This window comes from Xenopus tropicalis, chromosome 10, assembly GCF_000004195.4.
Source record: "Xenopus tropicalis strain Nigerian chromosome 10, UCB_Xtro_10.0, whole genome shotgun sequence".
In the NCBI taxonomy this organism is placed as follows: domain Eukaryota; kingdom Metazoa; phylum Chordata; class Amphibia; order Anura; family Pipidae; genus Xenopus; species Xenopus tropicalis.
Genome location: NC_030686.2, coordinates 21,532,378 through 21,559,678, shown reverse-complemented (window position 1 = coordinate 21,559,678; position 27,301 = coordinate 21,532,378). Strand labels below are relative to the sequence as shown.

General features: G+C 41.6%; 2 protein-coding genes across 2 annotated transcripts; both read left to right on the top strand.

The window, feature by feature from the left end:
- The first annotated feature begins 610 nt into the window (after positions 1 to 610).
- aoc3 (amine oxidase, copper containing 3) lies at positions 611 to 14,185 on the top strand. The gene is made up of 4 exons (NM_001030413.1): positions 611 to 2,270; positions 5,157 to 5,442; positions 6,316 to 6,445; positions 13,840 to 14,185. Exons 1-4 carry the CDS (start codon positions 695 to 697, stop codon positions 14,125 to 14,127), a joined length of 2,280 nt encoding a protein of 759 aa, NP_001025584.1. The 5' UTR covers positions 611 to 694; the 3' UTR covers positions 14,128 to 14,185.
- A 4,353-nt stretch (positions 14,186 to 18,538) lies between these two features.
- aoc2 (amine oxidase, copper containing 2) lies at positions 18,539 to 26,769 on the top strand. Its single transcript, XM_031894606.1, has 3 exons — positions 18,539 to 21,169; positions 25,439 to 25,724; positions 26,607 to 26,769. The coding sequence occupies exons 1-3, from the start codon at positions 19,594 to 19,596 to the stop codon at positions 26,752 to 26,754; spliced, it is 2,010 nt and encodes a 669-aa protein (XP_031750466.1). The 5' UTR covers positions 18,539 to 19,593; the 3' UTR covers positions 26,755 to 26,769.
- Positions 26,770 to 27,301: the final 532 nt, after the last annotated feature.

The following is a 27,301-nucleotide window of genomic DNA, read 5'->3' as shown; positions in this document are numbered from 1 at the left end:
GGCTAAAATAGAATATGTATTTACTTGAAATTATACAATTTTTTTATGCATCTGAATATCCAACCTTTATTTGAAAAATTACCATTTTTTTCTGCATTTCAACAGCGGTACTTTCAGGCGTATAATTTGGTGATAATTACTGGAATGTAAACAATTAGCAGCCCTGTTAGTATTCAGGGGCAGGGTCTGTAAATTCTGATATCTGTGGATTCTGATAACTTAATGACAGGAAACTAAGGGAGGGGAGGTGGAAATTAACGAAATAATGGAACACAGATTAGAAAACACATATATTAAGCTTTGTTTTTCTTATCATTAGCTTAACCCTATGATTTCTGATGCTGCTATGTGTAATAATATCTGTTCATTTTCCTTTTAAATCACCCAAATTTTCCCAGTTTTAATCGAAAGAAATATCTATTTGCCTGAGGCTATTTCAGCATTTTGGTGAGCTGCTGAATCTGAATGCCAAGGGGTTAACCATCTACAAACAAGAAGCAGGCATTCCTTGCTTCCATACAAAATCCAGACCCTTACCCCTCCCCTTTCTACAACATTTCCTATTTTCTTTTAAGATCCTAGTAAGTTTAAATCGACCTGGGGGATGTAGGAAAAGGTCATTCTGAGCAAGAACTGAAGCTTAAGCATCAGCAACACCAGGGAGCAGGAGTGGGAGAACTGTGGAAACCAAACAATGAATATTAAATTTGTCATCACTCTTCTCATTCTTTCTCTTGCTACAATTGTCATTTTGGTATTCGTTTTGTTGTTGGGATCCAAACAAAGACCCTGTGGCCATGGAAATCCAACATCTCCTCAATTAAAACACAATGACCAGAGCTTAGTCTTTTCAGACCTGACGCCCGAAGAGCTTACTGAAGTCAAGGAGTTCCTCAAGAAAAAATTCCCTGTGGTGGACATCTCCAAAGCCGACCCTAATTCCAACTGCATTTATTCAGTGGTACTTCAGCTTCCCCGTAAGACAGATGTACTGTTATATCTGGACAAGGGTGGACCAAAGCCTGCAAGAGAAGCTCTGGCTGTTGTTTACTTTGGAAACCAGGAGAAACCTGAAGTTAAAGAATATGTGGTAGGACCTATTCCTAATCCTTCATACTGCAATGATATCACACTGAAAAAATACAACAAACCAATTGCTTATTACCGAAGACCAGTTATCAGCAATGAGTACATGCAGGTAAGCAAGTTTGTCACTATCAAGGAATTTCCTAAAGCCATAACCTTTCTTAAAGAAGTTTTAGGTTATGATGGGTCTGACAGTGACTATTTTGGTGTTCTGACAAGCGCACCACGGGGTCTTAAGTCTGGTGACCGGAGTACTTGGTTTGGCATTTTTTTTAACACTCAAGGCAGTGGCTTTTATATACACCCTACAGGGCTTGAACTCTTGGTGAATCACAAGCACCTAGATATAAGCAAATGGAGTGTTGAAAAAGTCTTCTACAATGGTAAATATTTTGAAAATCTGAATGAATTAGAGGTGCAGTACAAACAGAGAGAATTGAAAGTAGTTAAAATAGAAAGACCTCAACCTCATGAAGATTTTGGATCTCTAAAACCCCAAAAAAACACTGTTACTGATATACCTATGCAGTATGAGCCGCAAGGGCCTCGTTACAGTGTCAAGAACAATCAAGTATTATTTCAGCACTGGAGTATTGCCTTTGGGGTTAATGCAAACTCAGGACCTAGGCTTTATGATGTGAGATTCAAAGGAGAAAGGATTGTTTATGAACTTGGCATCCAAGAAGCAATCTCAGTTTATGGGTCTAATGGACCAACTGGAATGGTAACAAGATACATGGATGGATACTTTGGGATTGGTCGCTTTGTTTATCAGCTGGTTCGTGGGATTGACTGTCCCTATTTTGCTACCTATGTAGACACTTATTACTTACTTGATTCCGATACATATGTGCGTAACAAGGATTCCATCTGCATATTTGAGCTTAATTCAGGTCTTCCTTTAAGGCGTCACTCATCTTCACTAGGTTCTTTCTACTATGGTGGCTTGGCCAACACTGTTCTGGTGATTAGGTCCATTGCAACACTGGGTAACTATGATTATGTTTTTGATTTCATGTTTTATCAAAATGGAGCAATTGAGACCAAAGTCCATGCCACGGGGTATATAAGTTCATCATTTTACATGGACGGCGGAAGTAATTATGGAAACCGCGTGGGGCCTCACACTCTGGGGACTATTCACACACATTTTATCAATTACAAAGTGGATCTGGATGTTGGAGGTAAGTAACTAGCTACTTAGATATATAATTAATGCTAAGTGTATGTATTTGGCAATAAATATCCCTAGAATGATAGAACCAGGATCTTATCTCTCCAAGCGCACAGGGACTTCTAACTGTACCTCCACCCAGTCCCTGTCCCCTGCCCGCCTGTGTCCTTCTTGTCCCTTGCATCCCCCATTCCCTGCCAGCAGTCAGGAGAGCAGCTGGGGAGGTGGAATTTATTTGAAATTGTGTACTTAAATCATTCCCAAACCCTGACCAAATCTTTGGGGTGCCTGCAGTGGCAATAAGATGCGGGATGCAAACAAATAGTTTTGGAGGGCACACCACAATTGCTTAAGCAGAAATAGCTGACTTGAAAACAAAGACCGCAAAAAGAAGAAAAAGGATGCAAATGAGAATCTGTTCCCCAAGCCCACATAGAAAACCCCAACATTTCGGAACACAGTACTTTGTCAAGGGGATTTTCTGAATCCACACGTGTCTGCTTTTTCTGTTTTATTACATTTTGTCCAACTGGTGGTATGTATATTATGCATTGTAATTGTATTTACTATTTTGTGAATATTTACCATATAAAGAGAGTAATTGATTAATGAGATGCAGGATGGTCACATAATTGCACTAGAGGTAGGCACCAGATAGATGGTGAGAACTTGGTGTAGTCAGTTAATTGAGGTAAATGCCTAGCACCCCCCCCCCCCCCCACGCTGTTGCACCCTAGGCACATGACTTTTCTGCCTACCCCTGATCATTCCCCAGGTTTGTAGTAATAACGCACCACCTTTAAACAGTGCCCAGGGCCTAGGCCCACAAGAAAACAAAAAAGGGACAAACTTTCAACAGTGAAAATCATGGCTCAATACCTACATGCTGAGACCACCACACCAGTCAAAACTAGAAGCATGTCATAACCTTATGTTTATTGCATCACTGTAGGCAATAAACATAAGTAAGTCATACAATAGTATACAAATGTTCTTTAACATTTATATCACATGGAATAAATTCAAGTTCAAGAGATCTTCTTATTCAGTAAGTCAGTGTAAAGCCTATTGCTTATTTGTGTGTTTGCCAGAGTATTGATAACTAAAATTCCAAACATTTTCCAGCATATAAAGGACTAAACAACACACGAGGTTTTGTAGGATGGAGCCTGTCAGAAGAGAATGCTGCATGCTGTGTTTTCTTCTGACAAGATAAAAAGGGGTAATTTATAGGCGTTTGGAGGAGCGTGCAAAGGACAGGGCTGGGCCTGCACCTGACACAAGGTTCCCAGCCCAGTCATTCCCCAAGGCAGAAGTGCTGCCTAAATAAACACTAAAAAGTGCGCTCTTGCACTTCTGCCTGGGGGAATTGTAAATTACCCCCAAAGTGTGATTGTCTGACACTTTTTTTCCCTTTAAATACATTGACTGTCAGATATAGTTGCATAAGAAAAAAAACCCATTCAATTGTATCTGATCAGACTTTACATTACATCATGAGAGGTTTGTAGCATCCCTTAAAATATGCTGATGGGTGCAATTTACTGGTGTAACTACAGAGGAAGCAGACCCTGTGTTTGTAGGGGCAGGCCAGGGGACAGGAGGCCTGGGCTGTGGGGGCTGCTTCCTCTGTAGTTAAGAAGTAAAGAAAATAGTACAGAAATCCCCCCAGTCCAGCCTGTGGATTGGGAGTGGGTAAGAGTGGCCTGGTGCCAACTAGTTACTCCACCAGTGCTGTTGTATGACAATATTTTATGCATAAGATCAATTCTGACCCAAACAATCTAATCAAAGTCTCTTATGTGGTTTGGCTCTATCCTGGAAGTTGTAGCAACATCAAAAAATGGATATTTACAGCAACACTGGTTTCTAAAAGCATGTTCTGAGCTCATCAGGACTAAATTCCAAGAGGATTCCACCAATAGGAATCCTACATGCTGTATGTACAACCAGATATATGTTCTATGTTCGTTAGATGGAAGAAACAATCATATTTTTTTCATCAAGCCCTGTCCTGAATTAGTTCCAAATTTGGATAAATACATAATGAATGACAGTGATCTAGTGATTCTCACTAGAAAACCCACTTCCATCTGTAATTAAATTTGGACCGGCTACTTTGGTGAGCTGGGAAGTTCAGCGGTATATGGTAGTTTATATTGCTTTTAACTCTCCAGCTGTACTTTCATGCACATTTACTATCACTGGGCAGTTTTGCATCAGTGCTATAAACCATAACAACCAATCCTACATTTGATTTCCGTTTCTGCCATGCATTGGACAGGTCAAAGCTAATTCCTGGTTGTAATAGGTTACTGTACTGGTGCAAAATTCCCCAGTGTTTATAAAGGAGCACTGTTTGTAAAAATACAATTGGTAGGTTTTGATACCTTGTAGGTTTATGTGACCCAGAAAGATTGGCAGTTGCTAGCTGGCTAGAAATTGGTTTTATTGTGTGCTTTTGGGGCATAATACTTGAGCCTTACAAATCAATATAAAAACTAGTCTACTACAAGCAGAGATACCATTTGGGTTAGGGTGAGAATGGCTAAAAGGAGCCAATGTGTCCCTGTTCTATGGGAAACATGGCTTGCTTGTGACCCCTTAGCAAATGGGACTCCAGGGGCACCAAAGAATGTTGTTCATTCCAAATGATCAAAGTTAGGGGGTAAATAAGTGTATGACACTTTAAATGGTGTCTTCACCTCTAGCAAACAAATGTAAGTTTTGCACATGGTCAATATTAGCACAGTAATATGTTAAAGCAGCATTACAAACATTAATAAAGGAGGAGCATTGCTGGTAACTTGAATCTTTAATATATTTTCTTCTATTTATGTATAAGAGTATAGTAAGTATTAGTAAGCTATTAGTAAATAAGTATTTTTTTCATCAGGAACAAACAATTCAGTGGTGGCTCATGATATGGAGTTTGAGCCTGTTAAAGTCCCTTGGAGTTCTGAAGGGCAAATCCAAAGAACAAGGCTCACCAAGAAAGTACTGGAGAATGAGAATCAGACGGCGTTTGAATTGCACGCAAGCATGCCTCGGTATATTCAGTTTGCAAGTGACAAGAAAAACAAATGGGACCATGAACGTTCTTATAGGATCCAGATGGTCAGTTTTGCCGGGGATTTCCTGCCAGAGATGAGTCCTATCCACAATGCAATGAACTGGGCCAAGTGAGTTTGCTTAAATGATAACTGTTGCTGTTTTAAGTTTTTCAGATGTGCTTTTGGTTGAAATATTGAACCAAAATGGAGGAAGGAGATGTAGGTGAGCCAAATAGGTGACAGAATGCTAAGATCCAGTAATTTATAGCATGGTAAGCAGGGGCAATCCTGCCATGAGGCAAGTTGAGTCAAATTTCCATTTTTTAAAACGGAAACTTGGATTTGCTAGTGCAGAGAGCACAATTGCACTCTCTATACTAGTGATGCAGTCCCCCCTGGACCCCCTCTGGCGCTGTAAAGGTAAGTGTGGGGGGTCCGAGGGGGGTGGCATTGCAGGAGCTGCCTCAGGCGGTTTAGGGGCCAGAAATGCCCCTGACGGCAAGATTTGCTTGATTGGCAAGCTTGCTAAAGGAGCGAATCTTTCTCTCGATATGCCTACCATGGGTGGGTGAAATCCTTTTAATTGCAATGAAGGGGATATGAATAGTTGACTTAAGCACTGTGTAGAACCCAATGTATTCCTCAATCCAACATAAAAATCAAGCTTGCCTAATCAACATCAATCGACATCCCTTTTGGGGAGGCCTGTCGGAGGGACCCAGACACAGGCAGATAAGTTGCTGTATTGGTCTGAAGGACCTGAACCAGCAGCTTAAATCTGTCCATGTATAGCCGCCTTAACTGTACTAGATCAGGTTATTGCTGATTGATAGAACTCATAACACACATGTGCATTTGACCTATAGTAGGAGATTTCTCATATGTTGGGCGAATGCAAAAAAAGTACTGTATGCACAAAAGCTCCATAAAACATCTTTGGTCCAAAGATAACATTGAACATACCTGCAATTTTGCCTCTAAATTATGACAATGCTTTTATAGGTACAAACTGGCGGTTACTAAGCGCAAGGATGAAGAACCTCAAAGCAGCAGTATCTACAACCAAAATGATCCCTGGTCTCCAACTGTTAAGTTTTCTAGCTTTATAAATAATGAAAACATCAAAGATCAGGTAAGTAACTGTAAATAATCTAATTAGTGATTCCTCCTGTTTAAGAAGAACAGGATGTTTATAGATAAGTTGAAAGAGTTTACAGTTCCTTGCATGTTCTGCTTCCTTCTGTACATTTTAATAAAGACACAACTTCTGTGCTTACATCCATACCAATACACAACGTACTGAGATTCAACTCATTTAAGAATCAAAACTACGACAAAGTTTAATTTCTTGAAATGTACACAACCTCTTTTAAACCTTATTGTTGCCTCCATAAAGAGGTAAATCCAGTATTTTGCTCATTTTAATTATAGTAACATTCCAATACTGTGGGTAAAGCCCCTTTTTTTCTATTCCGAATTGACACCCATGTCATCATAATGCACTTTACTAAAATGAAAGTCAGTTAGTATAGTGAGTAGAAAGTTGGACAGAGGTATAGCACTAAATACTGTATAATCTAACTGTACTTACTAAGGTCTATTTATCTAGTGAACACTTTTTTTATGCAGATAGGAAATGCTGCTGTCGGCATTTTACTATCTATAGACTACAGGATTTTGTATTGGGGCTAGAGTTGAAAACAGTGTACCTGAGTTTGAAGATGACCTAACCGTGTTGAATAACAGTACCATATTTTATTCATTTGACATACTGAATCAGTACTCAATGTATAATCTCTTAAATATTCCCAGTGGTTGTGAGAGAAAGTCAATGTCGGAATGGAGTGTCTAGGGCCCACTGTGGCTATAACCTCAAGGGACCTCCCCAGATGAAAGGAAGCATCTGCAGTGTCCACAGGGAGTGGGCCCAGTGTCCTGCTGGCCCAGTCCAACCCTGGATATAACACGTTCCCTTGCCTCTGTCTTCCAACCCTTGATCTTGATTTGTAGTTAGAAGAATTGGATCATTTTGAGAGCTACATCATCAGCTTAAGGTGGCCATACACAATAAGATTCATGGTAAGATACACTATTTGGCGACCTTGCCAGACTAGTGGATCATCTTCTAATATGCCCAAAGGATCGGGATACAACAGCAGGCATAGGCACCGTCATATCAAGGACCACATCAATGAGCAGATGCAATACATGGTCCGACAGAAAATTTAAACCTGTCCGATCAAGATCTGCCCAATTTTAGGCTACCCCGATATCAGATCTGCCCAATTTTAGGCTACCCCTATATCAGTCAGGTAGGCCCACTGGGATGCCCATACATGGGCAGATAAGCTACTGAACTGGTCTGAAGGACCTGAACCGGCAGCTGAAATCTGCCCATTGCAGATGTAGATCTGACACATTGTCTGAACTCTAACGTCTTCCAAGGATGCCAACTGATTTTGGCAGTTCCAGTATGTTAGATGGGTAGGGTAGATGTCTTTTCAATGGTGTTGGCATCATGGAAATAGGTGAGATAGATTACACAGTGCTATCAAGGGAATTCAATCCAAGGGGATGGTCAAGAATTATCATTTGAATACCAAAAAAAAGAATTATTAGTAATATATTCTTATAAAATACAGTCAGAACAGCGGATTCTAAGATAGATTCCCTAAAAGTGGATATGATCGTTTTCATGAATGTAAAAGGGGGTCAGACAGTTTCATAAAAGGCTATATTGCTATTCAGAAATAGCTATATTGCTATTAGATATTCATTTGGAACCTGGCTGTAATGAAGTAAGGACATTTCTACAGCAAACTGGGGGAGATTCAGACTACTATACTCTCTGTATGGAAAACAGAGGAATTAAAGTGATGGGATTTATGGAAAGTATAATTATGTGTGGTATATATGTCTTGATGGAAGCAGAAAAGGGAGCCAGTACTTTTTTAAAGGAACAGTAACGCCAAAAATGAAAGTGTATTAAAGTATTTAGAATATAATACATAGTAACATAGTAAGTTGGGTTGAAAAAAGACATATGTCCATCAAGTTCAACCGTAATGCCTATATATAACCTGCCTAACTACTAGTTGATCCAGAGGAAGGCAAAAAACCCCATCTAAAGCCTCTCTAATTTGCCGCAGAAGGGAAAAAATTCCTTCCTGACTCCAAGATGGCAATCGGACCATTCCCTGGATCAACTAGTACTAAGAGCTATCTCCCATAACACTGTATTCCCTCACTTGCTAAGAATCCATCCAGCCCCTTCTTAAAGCTACATAATGTATCAGCCAGCACGACGATTCGGAGGAGGGAATTCCAGAACTTCACAGCTCTCACTGTAAAAAATCCTTTCCGAATGTTTAAATGGAACCTCCCTTCTTCTAAACGAAGTGGGTGCCCTCGTGTCCGTTGGAAGGACCTACTGGTAAATAAAACATTAGAAAGGTTATTAAATGATCCCTTTATATATTTATATATTTATACATAGTTATCATGTCACCTCTTAAGCACCTCTTCTCCAGTGTAAACAGACCCAACTTGGCCAGTCTTTCTTCATAACTGAGACTTTCCATACCCTTTACCAGCTTAGTTGCCCTTCTCTGGACCCTCTCTAACTCAATAATGTCCCGTTTGAGCACTGGAGACCAAAACTGAACAGCATATTCTAGATGGGGCCTTACCAGCGCTCTGTAAAGGGAAAGAATAACCCCCTCCTCCCGTGAATCTATACCCCTTTTAATACAGCTCAATACCCTGTTTGCCCTTGCAGCTGCTGCCTGGCATTGCTTGCTACAGCCAAGTTTATTATCTACAAGGACTCCAAGGTCCTTCTCCATTATGGATTTGCCTAGTACAGTCCCATTAAGGGTATACGGGGCTTGCATATTTTTACATCCCAGGTGCATGACCTTACATTTATCCACATTAAATCTCATCTGCCACTTAGCTGCCTAGAAGATTTAAACTATGAGGTGAGACTGTCGAGGTTGGGGTTGTTTTCTCTGGAAAAGAGGCGCTTGCGAGGGGACATGATTACTCTGTAGAAGTACATTAGAGGGGATTATAGGCAGTTGGGGGATGTTCTTTTTTCCCATAAAAACAATCAGCGCACCAGAGGTCACCCCTTTAGATTAGAGGAAAGGAGCTTCCATTTGAAGCAGCGTAGGTGGTTTTTCACGGTGAGGGCAGTGAGGTTATGGAATGCCCTTCCTAGTGATGTGCTAATGGCAGATTCTGTTAATGCCTTTAAGAGGGGCCTGGATGAGTTCTTGATCAATCAGAATATCCAAGGCTATTGTGATACTAATATCTACAGTTAGTACTAGTGGTTGTATATATAGTGTATGTATGTGAGTGTATAGATTGGTAGGTGTGGGTTAAGTGTGCTGGGTTTACTTGGATGGGTTGAACTTGATGGACACTGGTCTTTTTTCAACCCTATGTAACTATGTAACTATGTAGATTGCCAGTTGGTCAGGATCCTGCTGCAGGGATGTCACATCCTGGATAGAATTGACTGGTCTGCAGAGTTTTGTGTCATCTGCAAACACTGATACATTACTCATAATACCCTCCCCTAAGTCATTTATGAACAAATTAAACAAAAGTGGACCCAGTACAGAACCCTGAGGGACCCCACTGAGGACCTTATTCCAAGTAGAGAATGTACCATTAACAACCACCCTCTGTACCCGATCCTGTAGCCAGTTTTCTATCCATGTGCAAACGACTTCACTAAGACCAATTGGCCTTAGCTTAGAAAGCAGTCGTTTGTGGGGAACGGTATCAAATGCTTTGGCAAAATCCAAATAGATTATATCTACTGCATCCCCACTGTCCAGCTTCTTACTTACCTCATCATAAAAAGCAATTAAATTGGTCTGACATGACCTGTCCTTCATAAAGCCATGCTGATTACTGCTCATAATGCCATTCTCCACTACATAATTTTGTATGTGATCCCTTAACAAGTCTTCAAATAACTTGCCCACCACGGATGTCAAACTTACAGGCCTATAATTGCCAGGCTGAGATCTTACTCCCTTTTTAAATATGGGAATGACATTCGCCTTCTTCCAATCCCTAGGTACCATACCTGATGAAAGAGAGTCTGAGAATATCAGAAACAAGGGCCACTGTAATTCTGCCCCTAGCTCTCTCAGTACCCGAGGGTGTATTCCATCTGGCCCAGGTGCCTTGTTTACATTTATCGTGTGTAACCCTTTAAGCACCATATCCTGTGCCAACCACTGTGTAGTTGGAGCTGAGGCAACAGTGAAGCTATTGGGTGGGACTTGGCCCACTGGCTCCTCTACTGTATACACAGAAGAAAAGAACTGGTTAAGCACATCTGACTTTTCTGTATCCGCTGTAACCATATTGTTATTATAACTCAATGGGGCCACACCCTCAACCTGCATCTTTTTACTTTTTTTACTTTTTACTTAAAAAACTTTTTGGGGTTAGTCTTGGCCTCGGCCGCGATGCGCTCCTCATTTTCTATCTTTGCCTTCCGGATTGCTGTTTTACAACACTTGTTATAGTGTTTATATTCATTAAACGCAGCTACTGTCCCCTCTGACTTATATTTCTTAAAAGCTTTCCTTTTTTTCCCTATTAACTTCTTTACCTCAGAGTTAAGCCACATAGGGTGATTCTTAACACTTCTACTTTTTCTTATTAATGGAATGAATTGAGAACAGTAATGATTTAATATCATTTTAAATGACAACCATTTCTGCTCTGTGTTTTTATCAGAAAACATAATGCCCCAATCTATGCCCTGAAGCGCTGCCCTTAAGGAGCTAAAATTTGCCTTCCTAAAATTCAGTGTCTTTGTTGCCCCCGTGTAAATTTGTTTCCTGCACCAAACATCAAATGAAATAACATTATGGTCACTATTACCCAGGGGTTCAACCACTTGCACATTTGCTATACGTTCTGGGTCATTCGAGATCACTAGATCTAGTATAGCATGGTTCCTGGTTGGCTCCTCAACAACTTGTGACATAAAGTTGTCATGCAGCAAGTTTATAAACTTGTTCCCATTTACTGTCCTGGCAGTACTATTGCCCCAGTCTATATCAGGGTAATTAAAATCCCCCATTATTATCACTTGCCCCAAACTAGCAGCCTTTTCTATTTGCAACAGGAGCTGGGCCTCCTCCTCTTCACTTACATTAGGGGGTCTATAGCATACCCCTACAATTAGTTTGGTAGATTCTTTACTATCTGTGAGAAGCTCAACCCATAAGGATACAGCTCCCTCTGTTCCCCCCATCACTTCCTCCTTAATATTTGCTTTTAATTCCTGCTTAATGAACAGACACACTGCTGCTCCTTTTCTATTGCCCCTGTCCCTCCGAAACAATGTATACCCCCCAATATTAACAGCCCAGTCATGAGACTCATTCAACCAAGTTTCAGCAACTCCAATCACATCATATTTCCGCTCCAACGCCAGTACCTCCAGCTCTCCCATTTTACCAGTCAGACTCCTTGCATTGGTAAACATACATTTAATACTGGTTCCGGCGTGAGAATGATGTGTAAACAACTTATGGGCCTCCCTGCCATTCTCAGTATCCCGAAGCAAGTCTCCACCCCCATTTTCCCTTACTATGCCCACTACCTCATCTATCCTGTCTACCACAGAATTTCCCGCTGCACCCTCCCCCCCCACTCCTAGTTTAAAATCTCCTCCAACCCGCTAGCCATCTTTTCCCCCAAAGCAGCTGCCCCATCATCATTGAGGTGCAGCCCATCCCTGGCAAAGAGCTTGTAGCCGATTGAAAAATCAGCCCAGTTCTGGAGAAACCCAAAGCCCTCCTCCCTGCACCAATCTCTCAGCCACGCATTAATCTCCCTGAGCTCCCGCTGCCTTCTTAATGTTGCTCGTGGCACAGGTAATATCTCTGAGAAAATTACCTTGGAAGTCCTCGCCCTCAACTTTGCACCTAGCTTTTTAAAATCGTTCTTGAGGACTTCCCCCCCTCCTCTAACTTTGTCATTGGTACCTATGTGTACCAAGACTGCCGGGTCTTCCCCAGCCCCTCCCAACAATTTGTCCACTCGTTTTACCACATGCCGAACCCTAGCACCAGGCAAGCAACACACAGTTCGGCATGTAGGGTCTTTGCGGCAAATCACCCTATCCACCTTTCTAATAATTGAATCCCCTACAACTATAGCCTGCCTTCCCTTCCTAGCACTATTCCCCCCACCTGTATTAGAGGTGCCGGCTCCCAGGGTGCTCTGAGAGTCAGCCCACTCCATACATGCCAGCTCAGAGCTGCCTTCCCCAGCATCTTCACCTAAAGCGGCAAATCTGTTGGTTTGTACAAGCTGTGAACCAGCCCCCCTACCCTTGTACTTCCCCTCTTAACTGTTACAAATTTGTCTCCCTCATTAATCTCCACTGTCCCTTCTCCACCCCCCACTACACCGGCCCCTGCCAGTGGTTGCTCAGTGAGCCTCCTGTTCTCCCCCATGTTTGCAGCTGCCCTCAGTGCTGCCAGTTCCCCCCTTAGATTCTGCACCTCAGATTCCAAGAGGAAAACCCACCTGCATCTCTCACAAGTAAATGCTGCATGGAACTGCTGCTCCAGGACCACATACATGCAGCAAGATGCACACTGAGTAACACCAGCAATCATACTGCAACTCATATTGCCACTGGGTACTTACAGTCTCCCGAGTGCAATCCCTTGTATAGTGCCTTTTAAGTTTCAAACGCCTTTTTTGTTTTTAACGCCTACTATACACTTAATCTACATGCAACACTTTAGATTAAATGCAAGACTCGCTAGCAGCTCCCAAACTCGCTGTGCAGTCAGAAACTTATTGAGGTTCAAACCAAACAGCCAAAAGTCTGTTGAGAATTTACCAGATTTACTCCACCCCCTTAATTAGTATGCTCAATCAGCCAGGTAGCACTTACAAGTCACACAGGGTAATGTACTGTTACCCTGCACAGGTAAAGTTGTGTATTTGCTAAAGTAACAGTACTATAGCTTATATAAATAAGCTGCTGTGTAGCCATGGGGGCAGCCATTCAACCTGGAAAAAAGGAGAAAAGGCACAGGTTACATAGCAGATAACAGATAGGCTCTGTAGAAGATAATGGGGCTTTATCTGTTATCTGCTATGTGCCTGTGCCTTTTCTCCTTTGAATGGCTGCCCCCATGGCTACACAGCAGCTTTATTTATATAAACTATAATAGTCTTTCTGAGGCAAACACACCAGCTGCACCAGCACAGAGCAACAGTACATAATATCATAATTATTTTTATACACTTTCATTTTTTGGTGTTACTGTTCCTTTAATTCTGATGAGCTGTAGCTGGTGGAAGGGATTGCCACTAAATCAAATGTAATGTTGCTATCTACAACATACATATCTGCAACTATACATTTTCCTAAGCAAATGTCTTTTCTATACAGTACATATTATACTGTTGGCAAATAGCAGCACAAGACTGCCTGTGTAACCATTGCTCTTCGCTTTTATTTAATAGGATTTGGTAGCCTGGATCACAGCTGGGTTCTTACACATACCTCATGCTGAGGACATCCCCAACACAGTGACAGCAGGAAACGGGGTTGGCTTCTTCCTCCGGCCCTACAATTACTTTAATGAAGACCCATCAGTCCACTCACACGATGCTGTCTACTTCCAGCCTCATGAAAGCTACAACTCATGCAGTACCAACCCACTAGCCTGTCTACGAGACACTGCATCATGTGCCCCTCAACTACCCGAATTTTCCTATAATGGGTTTGATAATACCTTTGTTGCAATATAATTACGCTGGCTTTCTATAATCCATATTAGGTGAAAATAAAAGGGTAACAGAAACCATACAAAATGTGGCATGGCATGTCATTTATACTTAAAATTTTTTATCAGGAGTTGACAGAGTGCTCAATACATTGTTTTTTTTAAACATTACTTTTATGCAAAACTGGTTTCCTTGCAAACACCCACAAATGCACCCCAGAGTAAGTGTGTATGGGCCTGGGGTGGAAATAATGAGGGACTTGGAGCTGCATCCCAGGGCCCTGAATAACCAAACCAACCCAGACATGTCCCGCCACATGTTTCCATCTTGCCTATAGGACAATACTACCTTTTACCTTACAGTATGCATGCCTGGACTGGCAATCTGTAGTTCTGGCAAATGCCAGAGGGGCTGATGTAAGATGCCATAGGCAGTAACTAATTATTGGGCTGGTGGGGGGATGTTTGGGCCTCTGTGTACTTTGAAATGCCAGGGCCTGTTTTGAACCCCAGTCCATGTCTGTCCTTGTCCATCCATGTGGTCTGCAGGGCTTGGTTGAAATTTGTCAAGTCATCATTTATTTACAGCATAGTAAATATCAAAACTATGCAGTACAGTGTTGGCCTTCTGCACACATGAAGGTTCAATCACACCAAGTGGAAGAGTATATCTGCCAACAGTTAATCAACTGGCCCCAAATTACACAAATAAGTGATGAGCGAATTTTTTCACCAGGCATAGATTTACTGTGAAATTCATAATTTTGCCATTGGCAATTTTTTTTTTCGAAACTACTGCAAAAATTTGCCACAACAAAAATTTGCAGAGTGAGGATAAAGTTGCTGTCAAATCAAAAAGGTTGGGGTGCATCAAATAAGTCGCAGCAGTGGCAAAAAAAATTGTGGTCACTTCATATAAGTCCATGTCACAAAAGTTGCGGTCACATCAAAAAAAGTTGCACATGTCAAAAAAGACGTGCGGTAGTCCAATTTTGCAAATGTTTCAGCAGTTTCGCAAATTTTTCAACTAAGCAAAGTGGGACAGATTCGCTCATCACCATACATAAACTTCTATTTATCTGAATTGAAAAAAATGAAGACCAATCTGCCAGATGCAGTTGCAGTTTGGCCATACTTGTATAGTGCCATATCAAACATACTGGTCAGTAACACAAAATAGCGTCCTCCCACAGTTTTGCATTATGATGTGGTTTTACTGACTTGTGATTTGGGGTGGGCATGAAAAGGTCCCATCTGACTTTGCCCGTGCAGAAACAGCTGCTGGGCTAGAATCTAGAGGATGCGGTCTAGTATGGCAAGGGTGTGTTTACAAAATTAAAATTATGCAGTAATTATTGTCCAAGTGTACAAAATGCATCTTTAGATACTTTTTGTAATATGGTGAATACAGAGATCCAAAAAAGCTTGCCCAAATTTGCTTTAAAGGAGACCTAAACCCTAAAAATTAATATGGCTAAACATACCATATTTTAGATATTGAACTTACTGAACCAGCCTAAAGGTTCAACATCTCTATAGTAGTAATAATCCAGTACTTTAAAGTTGTCACAGGGGGTGACCACACTGGACACTTCTGTTAGAAGTGTCTGCAACACTCACATTGCACTCTGAGCAGCTGTTGTGAAGCTAAGTTTAGGGGTCGTTGGAAATTATCAAGCAAAGAAAATTATGTTTGTCTGTCATATAAGCTGATCCTAATGGGCTGATGATTAAAGTTTGATGCTAATAGCACTGGTTTCAGAGCTGCCATGCAGTAATCATCTGTGTTAATAACTAATCAGCCTTATATTGTGACATTTATATCCTATATATACAGGATATTGTGAGTCGGTCCCTAAACTCAGTAACTGACAGCCGCACAGAGCATGTGCAGTGAATCAGCAAACAAGAAGATAGGAAGCTTCTGGGGAATCTTTGGGGGCACAGATCTTCATTACTAAAGGGCTGTGGTTGCCTTGGGCTGGTACAGAAGCACAAAACATAATTTACCAACATTTCTAGGTCACATCTTTACTTAAGCATTAGTTCTCCTTTTAGAAAGGAATAACATCCAGACGGAAGGCAGACATCACACCACCTGCAGAAAAATCCTGAAAAATTAAAAAGGTAGACAAAGGAGGCAGTATTGTCAAAATGAATCAATGTGATTACATATCTGAAGCAGAAAGGCAGCTGGCTAATGTAGCACATTATCAAGTATCTACAGACCCTACTATGAAATTAAAAAATTGACCCAAGGGTGAGGATAATGCATGTTTGAAGGGTTTATTACTCTAAAACTATAGGAGATTATCCTAAAAATTAATCCAAGGGTCCCTGTTTTCTATTTACTCACTAAAGTGCATAAAACTCTGTCTAATCCACCACATAGGCCTACTGTGTTAGGGATTGGCTCTCTGTTACAACCCCTAGCTAATTATATAGGAATGTATTCACAAGAGTTATAACCGTCTTTGGACACTTGTTTAAAATGTAGGGACCCATAGGGTATTGCCCCTATGGGTCTAAACCCTACAATTTCCTTCTGCATGCTGTTACTGTGCAAAAGACCCATGTATCTAGTTTATCATTTGCATTTGTGCCTTATTGGTTCCTAGGTTGACCACACCCTTTGCACTCTAATATAGTATTTGGCAAAGTAGTGGATCTTCCTCTTTGGCTTCCTCTGGTGTCTCAGGTAGCAGTTCCACTGAGCCTGGGATCAACAGGGCCCCAGTAAAGCCAACCTACCCATCCAGTACCCTTCCTTACAGGCATTGTTGTCTTAATACAGGGCTACGGTAAGACATAGGAAGCGGGCTAGTGTTAAGCTGCTGTTCCCTGTGTGTGACTATATACATCAACCCTGTGCTCTTTTTGTCTGGGACAATAAATCAGTTGCTGTTTGTTTTATCGCAGAGAACATTCTGGCATCCATTCTTTCCAATTACTTTGCACACAGCATATGTGAGTTGTAGTTGCACTACACCCCAAGGATATTTCCACTTGGCAAAAGCCCATCTGATGTGCAGAGTCCTACAAAGGTGGGGCAGGTTCTACAGAACGTTGAGGCCCAATGCCCCTACCGCCTAAATCGATGCTGGACTGAGCCCATGGTGAGGGCTGTAGATTCCTCCGCAGTGATGGGAGGTCTCTCCCTCTACCAGTCCCAGAGGGCCGAAACCCCAACACCCAAGGAGGGCCCTGCTGTTGCAGCTTCTGCATCTTCACCCAGCTCCACGGAGTCTTGCAAGGCTGCTTCTTTGCCCAGTCCATCACTACCTAAAGTTTCATCCAAGAGGCTGGAAATTCCCGAGCAGGCCCAGGCTACTCCAGTTCTGGAACTGGATGCCATGCAAATAGTGGTGAGCACACTGGCTATCATCGCTGGAAGAGGTCGCAGGCGCGCCCAATAGTGCAAGCCTGGTATCACCTCTCCAGAGCATCTCCACCTCTGGCAGCACTGGTCCCAAGTGGTACCCAAAACCTAACTGGGCCACCATGGAATTTGGGTCTCCATCTGATGAGCTTTCCCCCAGAGATGAGGGGGGATACTGCCTCGAACTCTGCTTCCACCCTATGTGCCCAACCAAGCTGATGCCTTCTGGGTGGTGCCTGGCAGAGCTGACCCCCAAAAGCAGCGTACAGTCTCCAGGGTGCAACAAATAATTACCTCCCACGTGTACGAAAGATGGGGCTAGTATACGCCTTATGCCCCAGAGTGAATGTATGACGAGGTGGAGAAATGTCTCGACAAATGGATATATGGGAAGCTCATCCGCAGAGAGAAACTCTCTCCCTTGAGATACTTTAACGTTTGACTTTGTATATAGTTGTGTTCACCCAAAAAAACTGTTGAGCCCCCACCTCACTACCACTTCTACCTTACCTCAATAAGGTGGGACTTATTGCCTTATCTTCAACTCTTCAAAGTGCGTAGATGGCACTCTATGAACACTGGGTTGGGGTGGGATAGGATGGACTTAATAAAGTTTGGTTTGGAGTGGGACCATTCTTTCCGAAATGTTATGACAATATAATGGTGGATTCATAACCAATGACTTTTCTTTTTACTTTTTTTTTACAGCCAAGCACATGCCTGGGATGCCTGGATGAGTAGCAGGTATTTCCCATGTTCTTTTAAGTATTTGTGCCTGAGTACCCCTGTAGCAATTATCCGCTTGATAATGTGTATTTATTTTGCACCATTGTCGGGACAAAATGGATTTTTCCCCCGAGAGTATGTAGGGACCCATAGGGTTAATATGCCCATATGGTTCTAAACCCTACCATTTCCTTCTTTATGCTGTTACTGTGCAAAAGACCCATGTATCTAGTTTATAATTTGCATTTGTGCCTTATTGGTTCCTAGGTTGACCACACCCTTTGCACTCTAATATAGTGTTTAGCAAAGGGGTGGATCTTCCTCTTTGGCTGCCTCTGGTTACTCAGGTAGCAGTTCCACTGAGCCTGGGATCAACAGGGCCTCAGGAAAGCCAACCTACCCTAGAATCACCTTCCAAACTCTATTGAAGTCGAGGACAGGGACCCCATGAACGAGGAATAGCTAAGCAGAAGAACTCCATAAAGCACTTTCTAGGAAAGTGAGAGAGTGTAGGATAAGGTAGTAAGAGCAGTTTCTGGCTCCAACCAGGATAAGTAGCTGGAAGTACCCTTCCTTACAGGCATTGCTGCCTTAGTATAGGGCCACAGTTAAGATATAGGAATCAGGCTAGTGAAAACCCCTGATCCATAATCAGCTGTTGGGATCCTAATACAAGCTAAGGTATTCATCCTGAGGACCTAAGGTATCTTTCCACACTGTACTCCATAGTGGTGCCGTGCTGACAGGTGTCTTTACCCTGCCCAGACTCATTAGAGGTGGGATAAACCGGTGGGCATCCTCTCTTGCTATCCTCAGAGTGTTAAGCTGCTGTTTCCTCTGCTTTTTAATTGAAAGAAATGTCTATTTGCCTGAGGCTATTTCAGCTTTTTGGTGAGCTGCTGAATCTGATTGCCAAGTGTGAAAGAAAAAAGAAACCATCTTGTTTCTTTACTCCATCTTGTATAAGAATGTTTTCTTCTTGCTGTTGAACAAATTCTTGATGAGTCATTGAACTTGTGATAAAAGGGGCCCCATGGGTGTTGGCCAATGGGGCCTCTTTGCCTGTTCTGTTTTTAGAGATAGCAGAGCTAACTACTGATAAGAGTGTTTCATCTTAGAGACAATTCTGTTAAGACTGTATAATACCTTTGTACAAATAAACGTAGCGGCAATCAAACTGGCCTATCCAACAGCTTCATCTTCAACACAAGGGGTTAACCATCTACAAACCCTTACCCCTCCCCTTTTTACAACATTTTCTTTTAAGATCCTAATAAGTTTAAATCGACCTGGGGGGTGTAGGAAAAGTTCATTCTGAGTAAGGACTGAAGCTTAAGCATCAGCAACACCAGGGAGCAGGAGTGGGAGAACTGTGGAAACCAGAAAATGAATAAAAAATTTGTCATCACTCTTCTCATTCTTTCTGTTGCTACAATTGTCATTTTGGTATCCGTTTTGTTGTTGGGATCCAAACAAAGACCCTGTGGCCATGGAAATCCAACATCTCCTCAATTAAAACACAATGACAAGAGCTTAGTCTTTTCAGACCTGACGCCTGAAGAACTTACTGAAGTCAAGGAGTTCCTCAAGAAAAAATTCCCTGTGGTGGATATCTCCAAAGCCGACCCTAATTCCAACTGCATTTATTCAGTGGTACTTCAGCTTCCCCGTAAGACAGATGTACTGTTATATCTGGACAAGGGTGGACCAAAGCCTGCAAGAGAAGCTCTGGCTGTTGTTTACTTTGGAAACCAGGAGAAACCTGAAGTTAAAGAATATGTGGTAGGACCTATTCCTAATCCTTCATACTGCAATGATATCACACTGAAAAAATACAACAAACCAATTGCTTATTACCGAAGACCAGTTATCAGCAATGAGTACATGCAGGTAAGCAAGTTTGTCACTACCAAAGAATTTCCTAAAGCCATAACCTTTCTTAAAGAAGTTTTAGGTTATGATGGGTCTGACAGTGACTATTTTGGTGTTCTGACAAGCGCACCACGGGGTCTTAAGTCTGGTGACCGGAGTACTTGGTTTGGCATTTTTTTTAACACTCAAGGCAGTGGCTTTTATATACACCCTACAGGGCTTAAACTCTTGGTGAATCACAAGCACCTAGATATAAGCAAATGGAGTGTTGAAAAAGTCTTCTACAATGGTAAATATTTTGAAAATCTGAATGAATTAGAGGTGCAGTACAAACAGAGAGGATTGAAAGTAGTTAAAATAGAAAGACCTCAACCTCATGAAGATTTTGGATCTCTAAAACCCAAAAAAAACACTGTTACTGATATACCTATGCAGTATGAGCCGCAAGGGCCTCGTTACAGTGTCAAGAACAATCAAGTATTATTTCAGCACTGGAATATTGCCTTTGGGGTTAATGCAAACTCAGGACCTAGGCTTTATGATGTGAGATTCAAAGGAGAAAGGATTGTTTATGAACTTGGCATCCAAGAAGCAATCTCAGTTTATGGGTCTAATGGACCAACTGGAATGGTAACAAGATACATGGATGGATACTTTGGGATTGGTCGCTTTGTTTATCAGCTGGTTCGTGGGATTGACTGTCCCTATTTTGCTACCTATGTAGACACTTATTACTTACTTGATTCCGATACATATGTGCGTAACAAGGATTCCATCTGCATATTTGAGCTTAATTCAGGTCTTCCTTTAAGGCGTCACTCATCTTCACTAGGTTCTTTCTACTATGGTGGCTTGGCCAACACTGTTCTGGTGATTAGGTCCATTGCAACACTGGGTAACTATGATTATGTTTTTGATTTCATGTTTTATCAAAATGGAGCAATTGAGACCAAAGTCCATGCCACGGGGTATATAAGTTCATCATTTTACATGGACGGCGGAAGTAATTATGGAAACCGCGTGGGGCCTCACACTCTGGGGACTATTCACACACATTTTATCAATTACAAAGTGGATCTGGATGTTGGAAGTAAGTAACTAGCTACTTAGATATATAATTAATGCTAAGTGTATGTATTTGGCAATAAATATCCCTAGAATGGGGATGAGGTAAGTAAGAAGCTGGACAGTGGGGATGCAGTAGATATAATCTATTTGGATTTTGCCAAAGCATTTGATACCGTTCCCCACAAACGACTGCTTTCTAAGCTAAGGTCTATTGGTCTTTATGAAGTCGTTTGCACATGGATAGAAAACTGGCTACAGGATCGGGTACAGAGGGTGGTTGTTAATGGCACATTCTCTACTTGGAGGAAGGTTCTCAGTGGGGTCCCTCAGGGTTCTGTACTGGGTCCACTTTTGTTTAATTTGTTCATAAATGACTTAGGGGAGGGTATTATGAGTAATGTATCAGTGTTTGCAGATGACACAAAACTCTGCAGACCAGTCAATTCTATCCAGGATGTGACATCACTGCAGCAGGATCTTGACCAACTGGCAATCTGGGCAGCTAAGTGGCAGATGAGAAATAATGTGGATAAATGTAAGGTCATGCACCTGGGATGTAAAAATATGCAAGCCACTTATACCCTTAATGGGACTGCACTAGGCAAATCCATAATGGAGAAGGACCTTGTAGATAATAAACTTGGCTGTAGCAAGCAATGCCAGGCAGCAGCTGCAAGGGCAAACAAGGTTTTGAGCTGTATTAAAAGGGGTATAGATTCACGGGAGGAGGGGGTTATTCTTCCCCTTTACAGAGCACTGGTATGGCCCCATCTAGAATATGCTGTTCAGTTTTGGTCTCCAGTGCTCAAACGGGACATTATTGAGTTAGAGAGGGTCCAGAGAAGGGCAACTAAGCTGGTAAAGGGTATGGAAAGTCTCAGTTATGAAGAAAGACTGGCCAAGTTGGGTCTGTTTACACTGGAGAAGAGGCGCTTAAGAGGTGACATGATAACTATGTATAAATATATAAAGGGATCATATAATAACCTCTCTAATGTTTTATTTACCAGTAGGTCCTTCCAACAGACACGAGGGCACCCACTCCGTTTAGAGGAAGGGAGGTTCCATTTAAATATTCGGAAAGGATTTTTTACAGTGAGAGCTGTGAAGTTCTGGAATTCCCTCCCCGAATCAGTCGTACTAGCTGATACATTATATAACTTTAAGAAGGGGCTGGATGGATTCTTAGCAAGTGAGGGAATACACGGTTATGGGAGATAGCTCTTAGTACTAGTTGATCCAGGGACTGGTCCGATTGCCATCTTGGAGTCAGGAAGGAATTTTTTCCCCTCTGCGGCAAATTAGAGAGGCTTCAGATGGGGTTTTTTGCCTTCCTCTGGATCAACTTGTAGTTAGGCAGGTTAGATATAGGCATTATGGTTGAACTTGATGGAAAAATGTATTTTTTCAACCCAACTTACTATGTTACTATGTTACTATGTAATGATAGATCCAGGATCTTATCTCTCCAAGCACACAGGGACTTCTAACTGTACCTCAACCCAGTCCCTGTCCCTGTCCCCTGCCCGCCTGTGTCCTTCTTGTCCCTTGCATCCCCCATTCCCTGCCAGCAGTCAGGAGAGCAGCTGGGGGGGTGGAATTTATTTGAAATTGTGTACTGACCAAATCTTTGGGGTGCCTGCAGTGGCAATGAGATGCGGGATGCAAGCAAATAGTTTTGGAGGGCACACCACAATTGCTTAAGCAGAAATAGCTGGCTTCAAAACAAAGACAGCAAAAAGAAGAAAAAGGGTGCAAATGAGAATCTGTTCCCCAAGCCCACATAGAAAACCCCAACATTTCGGAACACTGTACTTTGTCAAGGGGATTTTCTCAATCCACACGTGTCTGCTTTTTCTGTTTTATTACATTTTGTCCAACTAGTGGTATGTATATTATGCATTGTAATTGTATTTACTATTTTGTGAATATTTACCATATAAAGAGCATTATATGTTAAAGATACCATTTGCTGCCTTTTTGTGGTTAGTAGGTGTGCATTGAGTAATTGATTAATGAGATGCAGGATGGTCACATAATTGCACTAGAGGTAGGCACCAGATAGATGGTGAGAACTTGGTGTAGTCAGTTAATTGAGGTAAATGCCTAGCACCCCCCCCCCCTCCACACTGTTGCACCTTAGGCACGTGACTTTTCTGCCTACCCCTGATCATTCCCCAGGTTTGCAGTAATAACACACCTTTAAACAGTGCCCGGGGCCTAGGCCCACAAGAAAACAAAAAAGGGACAAACTTTCAACAGTGAAAATCATTGCTCAATACCTACATGCTGAGACCACCACACCAGTCAAAACTAGAAGCATGTCATAACCTTATGTTTATTGCATCACTGTAGGCAATAAACATAAGTAAGTCATACAATAGTATACAAATGTTCTTTAACATTTATATCACATGGAATAAATTCAAGTTCAAGAGATCTTCTTATTCAGTAAGTCAGTGTAAAGCCTATTGCTTATTTGTGTGTTTGCCAGAGTATTGATAACTAAAATTCCAAACATTTTCCAGCATATTAAGGACTAAACAACACACAAGGTTTTGTAGGATGGAGCCTGTCAGAAGAGAATGCTGCATGCTGTGTTTTCTTCTGACAAGATATAAAGGGTTAATTTATAGGCGTTTGGAGGAGCGTGCAAAGGACAGGGATGGCCTGCACCTGACACAAGGTTCCCAGCCCAGTCATTCCCCAAGGCAGAAGTGCTGCCTAAATAAACACTAAAAAGCGCGCTCTTGCACTTCTGCCTGGGGGAATTGTAATTTATCCCCAAAGTGTGATTGAGTCTGACACTTTTATTCCCTTTAAAAAACATTGACTGTCAGATATAGTTGCATAAGAAAAAAAACCCATTCAATTTTATCTGATCAGACTTTACATCATGAGAGGTTTGTAGCATCCATTAAAATATGCTGATGGGTGCAGTTTACTGGTGTAACTACAGAGGAAGCAGACCCTGTGTTTGTAGGGGCAGGTCCGTGGACAGGAGGCCTGGGCTGTGGGGGCTGCTTCCTCTGTAGTTAAGAAGTAAAGAAAATAGTACAGAAATCCCCTCAGTCCAGCCTGTGGATTGGGAGTGGGTAAGAGTGGCCTGGTGACAACTAGTTACTCCACCAGTGCTGTTGTATGACAAGATTTTATGTATAAGATCAATTCTGACCCAAACAATCAAATCAAAGTCTCTTATGTGGTTTGGCCCTTTCCTGGAAGTTGTAGCAACATCAAAAATGGATATTTACAGCAACACTGGTTTCTAAAAGCATGTTCTGAGCTCATCAGGAATAGGAATCCACCAATAGGAATCCTACATGCTGTATGTACAACCAGATATATGTTCTATTTTCATTAGATGGAAGAAACAATCATATTTTTTTCATCAAGCCCTGTCCTGAATTAGTTCCAAATTTGGATAAATACATAATGAATGACAGTGATCTAGTGATTCTCACTAGAAAACCCACTTCCATCTGTAATGAAATTTGGACCGGCTACTTTGGTGAGCTGGGAAGTTCAGCGGTATATGGTAGTTTATATTGCTTTAAACTCTCCAGCTGTACTTTCATGCACATTTACTATCACTGGGCAGTATTGCATCAGTGCAATAAACCATAACATCCAATCCTACATTTGATTTCCATTTCTGCCATGCATTGGACAGGTCAAAGCTAATTCCTGGTTGTAATAGGTTACTGTACTGGTGCAAAATTCCCCAGTGTTTATAAAGGAGCACTGTTTGAAAAAATAAAATTGGTAGGTTTTTGATACCTTGTAGGTTTATGTGACCCAGAAAGATTAGCAGTTGCTAGCTGGCTAGAAATTGGCTTTATTTTGTGCTTTTGGGGCATAATACTTGAGCCTTACAAATCAATAAAAAAACTATTTCTAGTCTACTACAAGCAGAGATACCATTTGGGTTGGGGTGAGAATGGCTAAAAGGAGCCAAGGTGTCCCTGTTCTATGGGAAACATGGCTTGCTTGTGACTCCTTAGCAAATGGGACTCCAGGGGCACCAAAGAATGTTGTTCATTCCAAATGATCAAAGTTAGGGGGTAAATAAGTGTATGACACTTTAAATGGTGTCTTCACCTCTAGCAAACAAATGTAAGTTTTGCACATGGTCAATATTAGCACAGTAATATGTTAAAGCAGCATTACAAACATTAATAAAGGAGGAGCATTGCTGGTAACTTGAATCTTTAATATATTTTCTTCTATTTATGTATAAGAGTATAGTAAGTATTAGTAAGCTATTAGTAAATAAGTATTTTTTCATCAGGAACAAACAATTCAGTGGTGGCTCATGATATGGAGTTTGAGCCTGTTAAAGTCCCTTGGAGTTCTGAAGGGCAAATCCAAAGAACAAGGCTCACCAAGAAAGTACTGGAGAATGAGAATCAGACGGCGTTTGAATTGCACACAAGCATGCCTCGGTATATTCAGTTTGCAAGTTACAAGAAAAACATATGGGACCATGAACATTCTTATAGGATCCAGATGGTCAGTTTTGCCGGGGATTTCCTGCCAGAGACGAGTCCTATCCACAATGCAATGAACTGGGCCAAGTGAGTTTGCTTAAATGATAAAGACCCTAAACTGTTGCTGTTTTAAGTTTTTCAGATGTAATATGCTTTTGGTTGAAATATTGAACCAAAATGGAGGAAGGAGATGTAGGTTAGCCAAATAGGTGACAGAATGCTAAGATCCAGTAATTTATAGCACGGTAAGCAGGGGCGATTCTGCCATGAGGCAAGTTGAGTCAAATTTCCATTTTTTAAAACGGAAACTTGGATCTGCTAGTGCAGAGAGCACAATTGCACTCTCTAGTGATGCAGTCCCCCCTGGACCCCATCTGGCGCTGTAAAGGTAAGTGTGGGGGGTTCGAGGGGGGTGGCATTGCAGGAGCTGCCTCAGGCGGTTTAGAGGCCAGAAATGCCCCTGACGGCAAGATTTGCTTGATTGGCAAGCTTGCTAAAGGAGCAAATCTTTCTCTCGATATGCCTACCATGGGTGGGTGAAATCCTTTTAATTGCAATGAAGGGGATATGAATAGTTGACTTAGGCACTGTGTAGAACCCAATGTATTCCTCAATCCAACATAAAAATCAAGCTTGCCTAATCAACATCAATCGACATCCCTTTTGGGGAGGCCTGTCGGAGGGACCCAGACACAGGCAGATAAGTTGCTGTATTGGTCTGAAGGACCTGAACCAGCAGCTTAAATCTGTCCATGTATGGCCACCTTAACTGTACTAGATCAGGTTATTGCTGATTGATAGAACTCATAACACACATGTGCATTTGACCTATAGTAGGAGATTTCTCATATGTTGGGCGACTGCAAAAAAGTACTGTATGCACAAAAGCTCCATAAAACATCTTTGGTTCAAAGATAACATTGAACATACCTGCAATTTTGGCTCTAACTTATGCCAATGCTTTTATAGGTACAAACTGACCGTTACTAAGCGCAAGGATGAAGAACCTCAAAGCAGCAGTATCTACAACCAAAATGACCCCTGGTCTCCAACCGTTAAGTTTTCTAGCTTTATAAATAACGACAACATCAAAGATGAGGTAAGTAACTGTAAATAATCTAATTAGTGATTCCTCCTGTTTAAGAAGAACAGGATGTTTATAGATGAGTTGAAAGAGTATACAGTTCCTTGCATGTTCTGCTTCCTTCCGTACATTTTCCTAAAGACACAACTTCTGTGCTTACATCCATACCAATACACAACGTACTGAGATTCAACTCATTTAAGAATCAAAACTACGACAAAGTTTAATTGCTTGCAATGTACACAACCTCTTTTAAACCTTATCGTCGCCTCCATAAAGAGGTAACTCCAGTATTTTGCTCATTTTAATTACAGTAACATTCCAATACTGTGGGGCCCAGAAAATTTTGTTGTGAGGGGCCCCGTGATTTCTGATGGTGGCCCTGTTTAAGGTATATGACAGAAATGAGATACTGTTGGAAATGCCTATGAAGGGCTGTGATAGAGAGAGGTTTTTGTAGACTGGAGAAAAATTCAGACAAAGAGGAAGAAATTGTGGGATCTGGAGTCATACTGAACATACGCTATAAGATCTGCTTGTTTGCCAAAGAGCAAACCTTACCGTTGATATGCCCACCTAA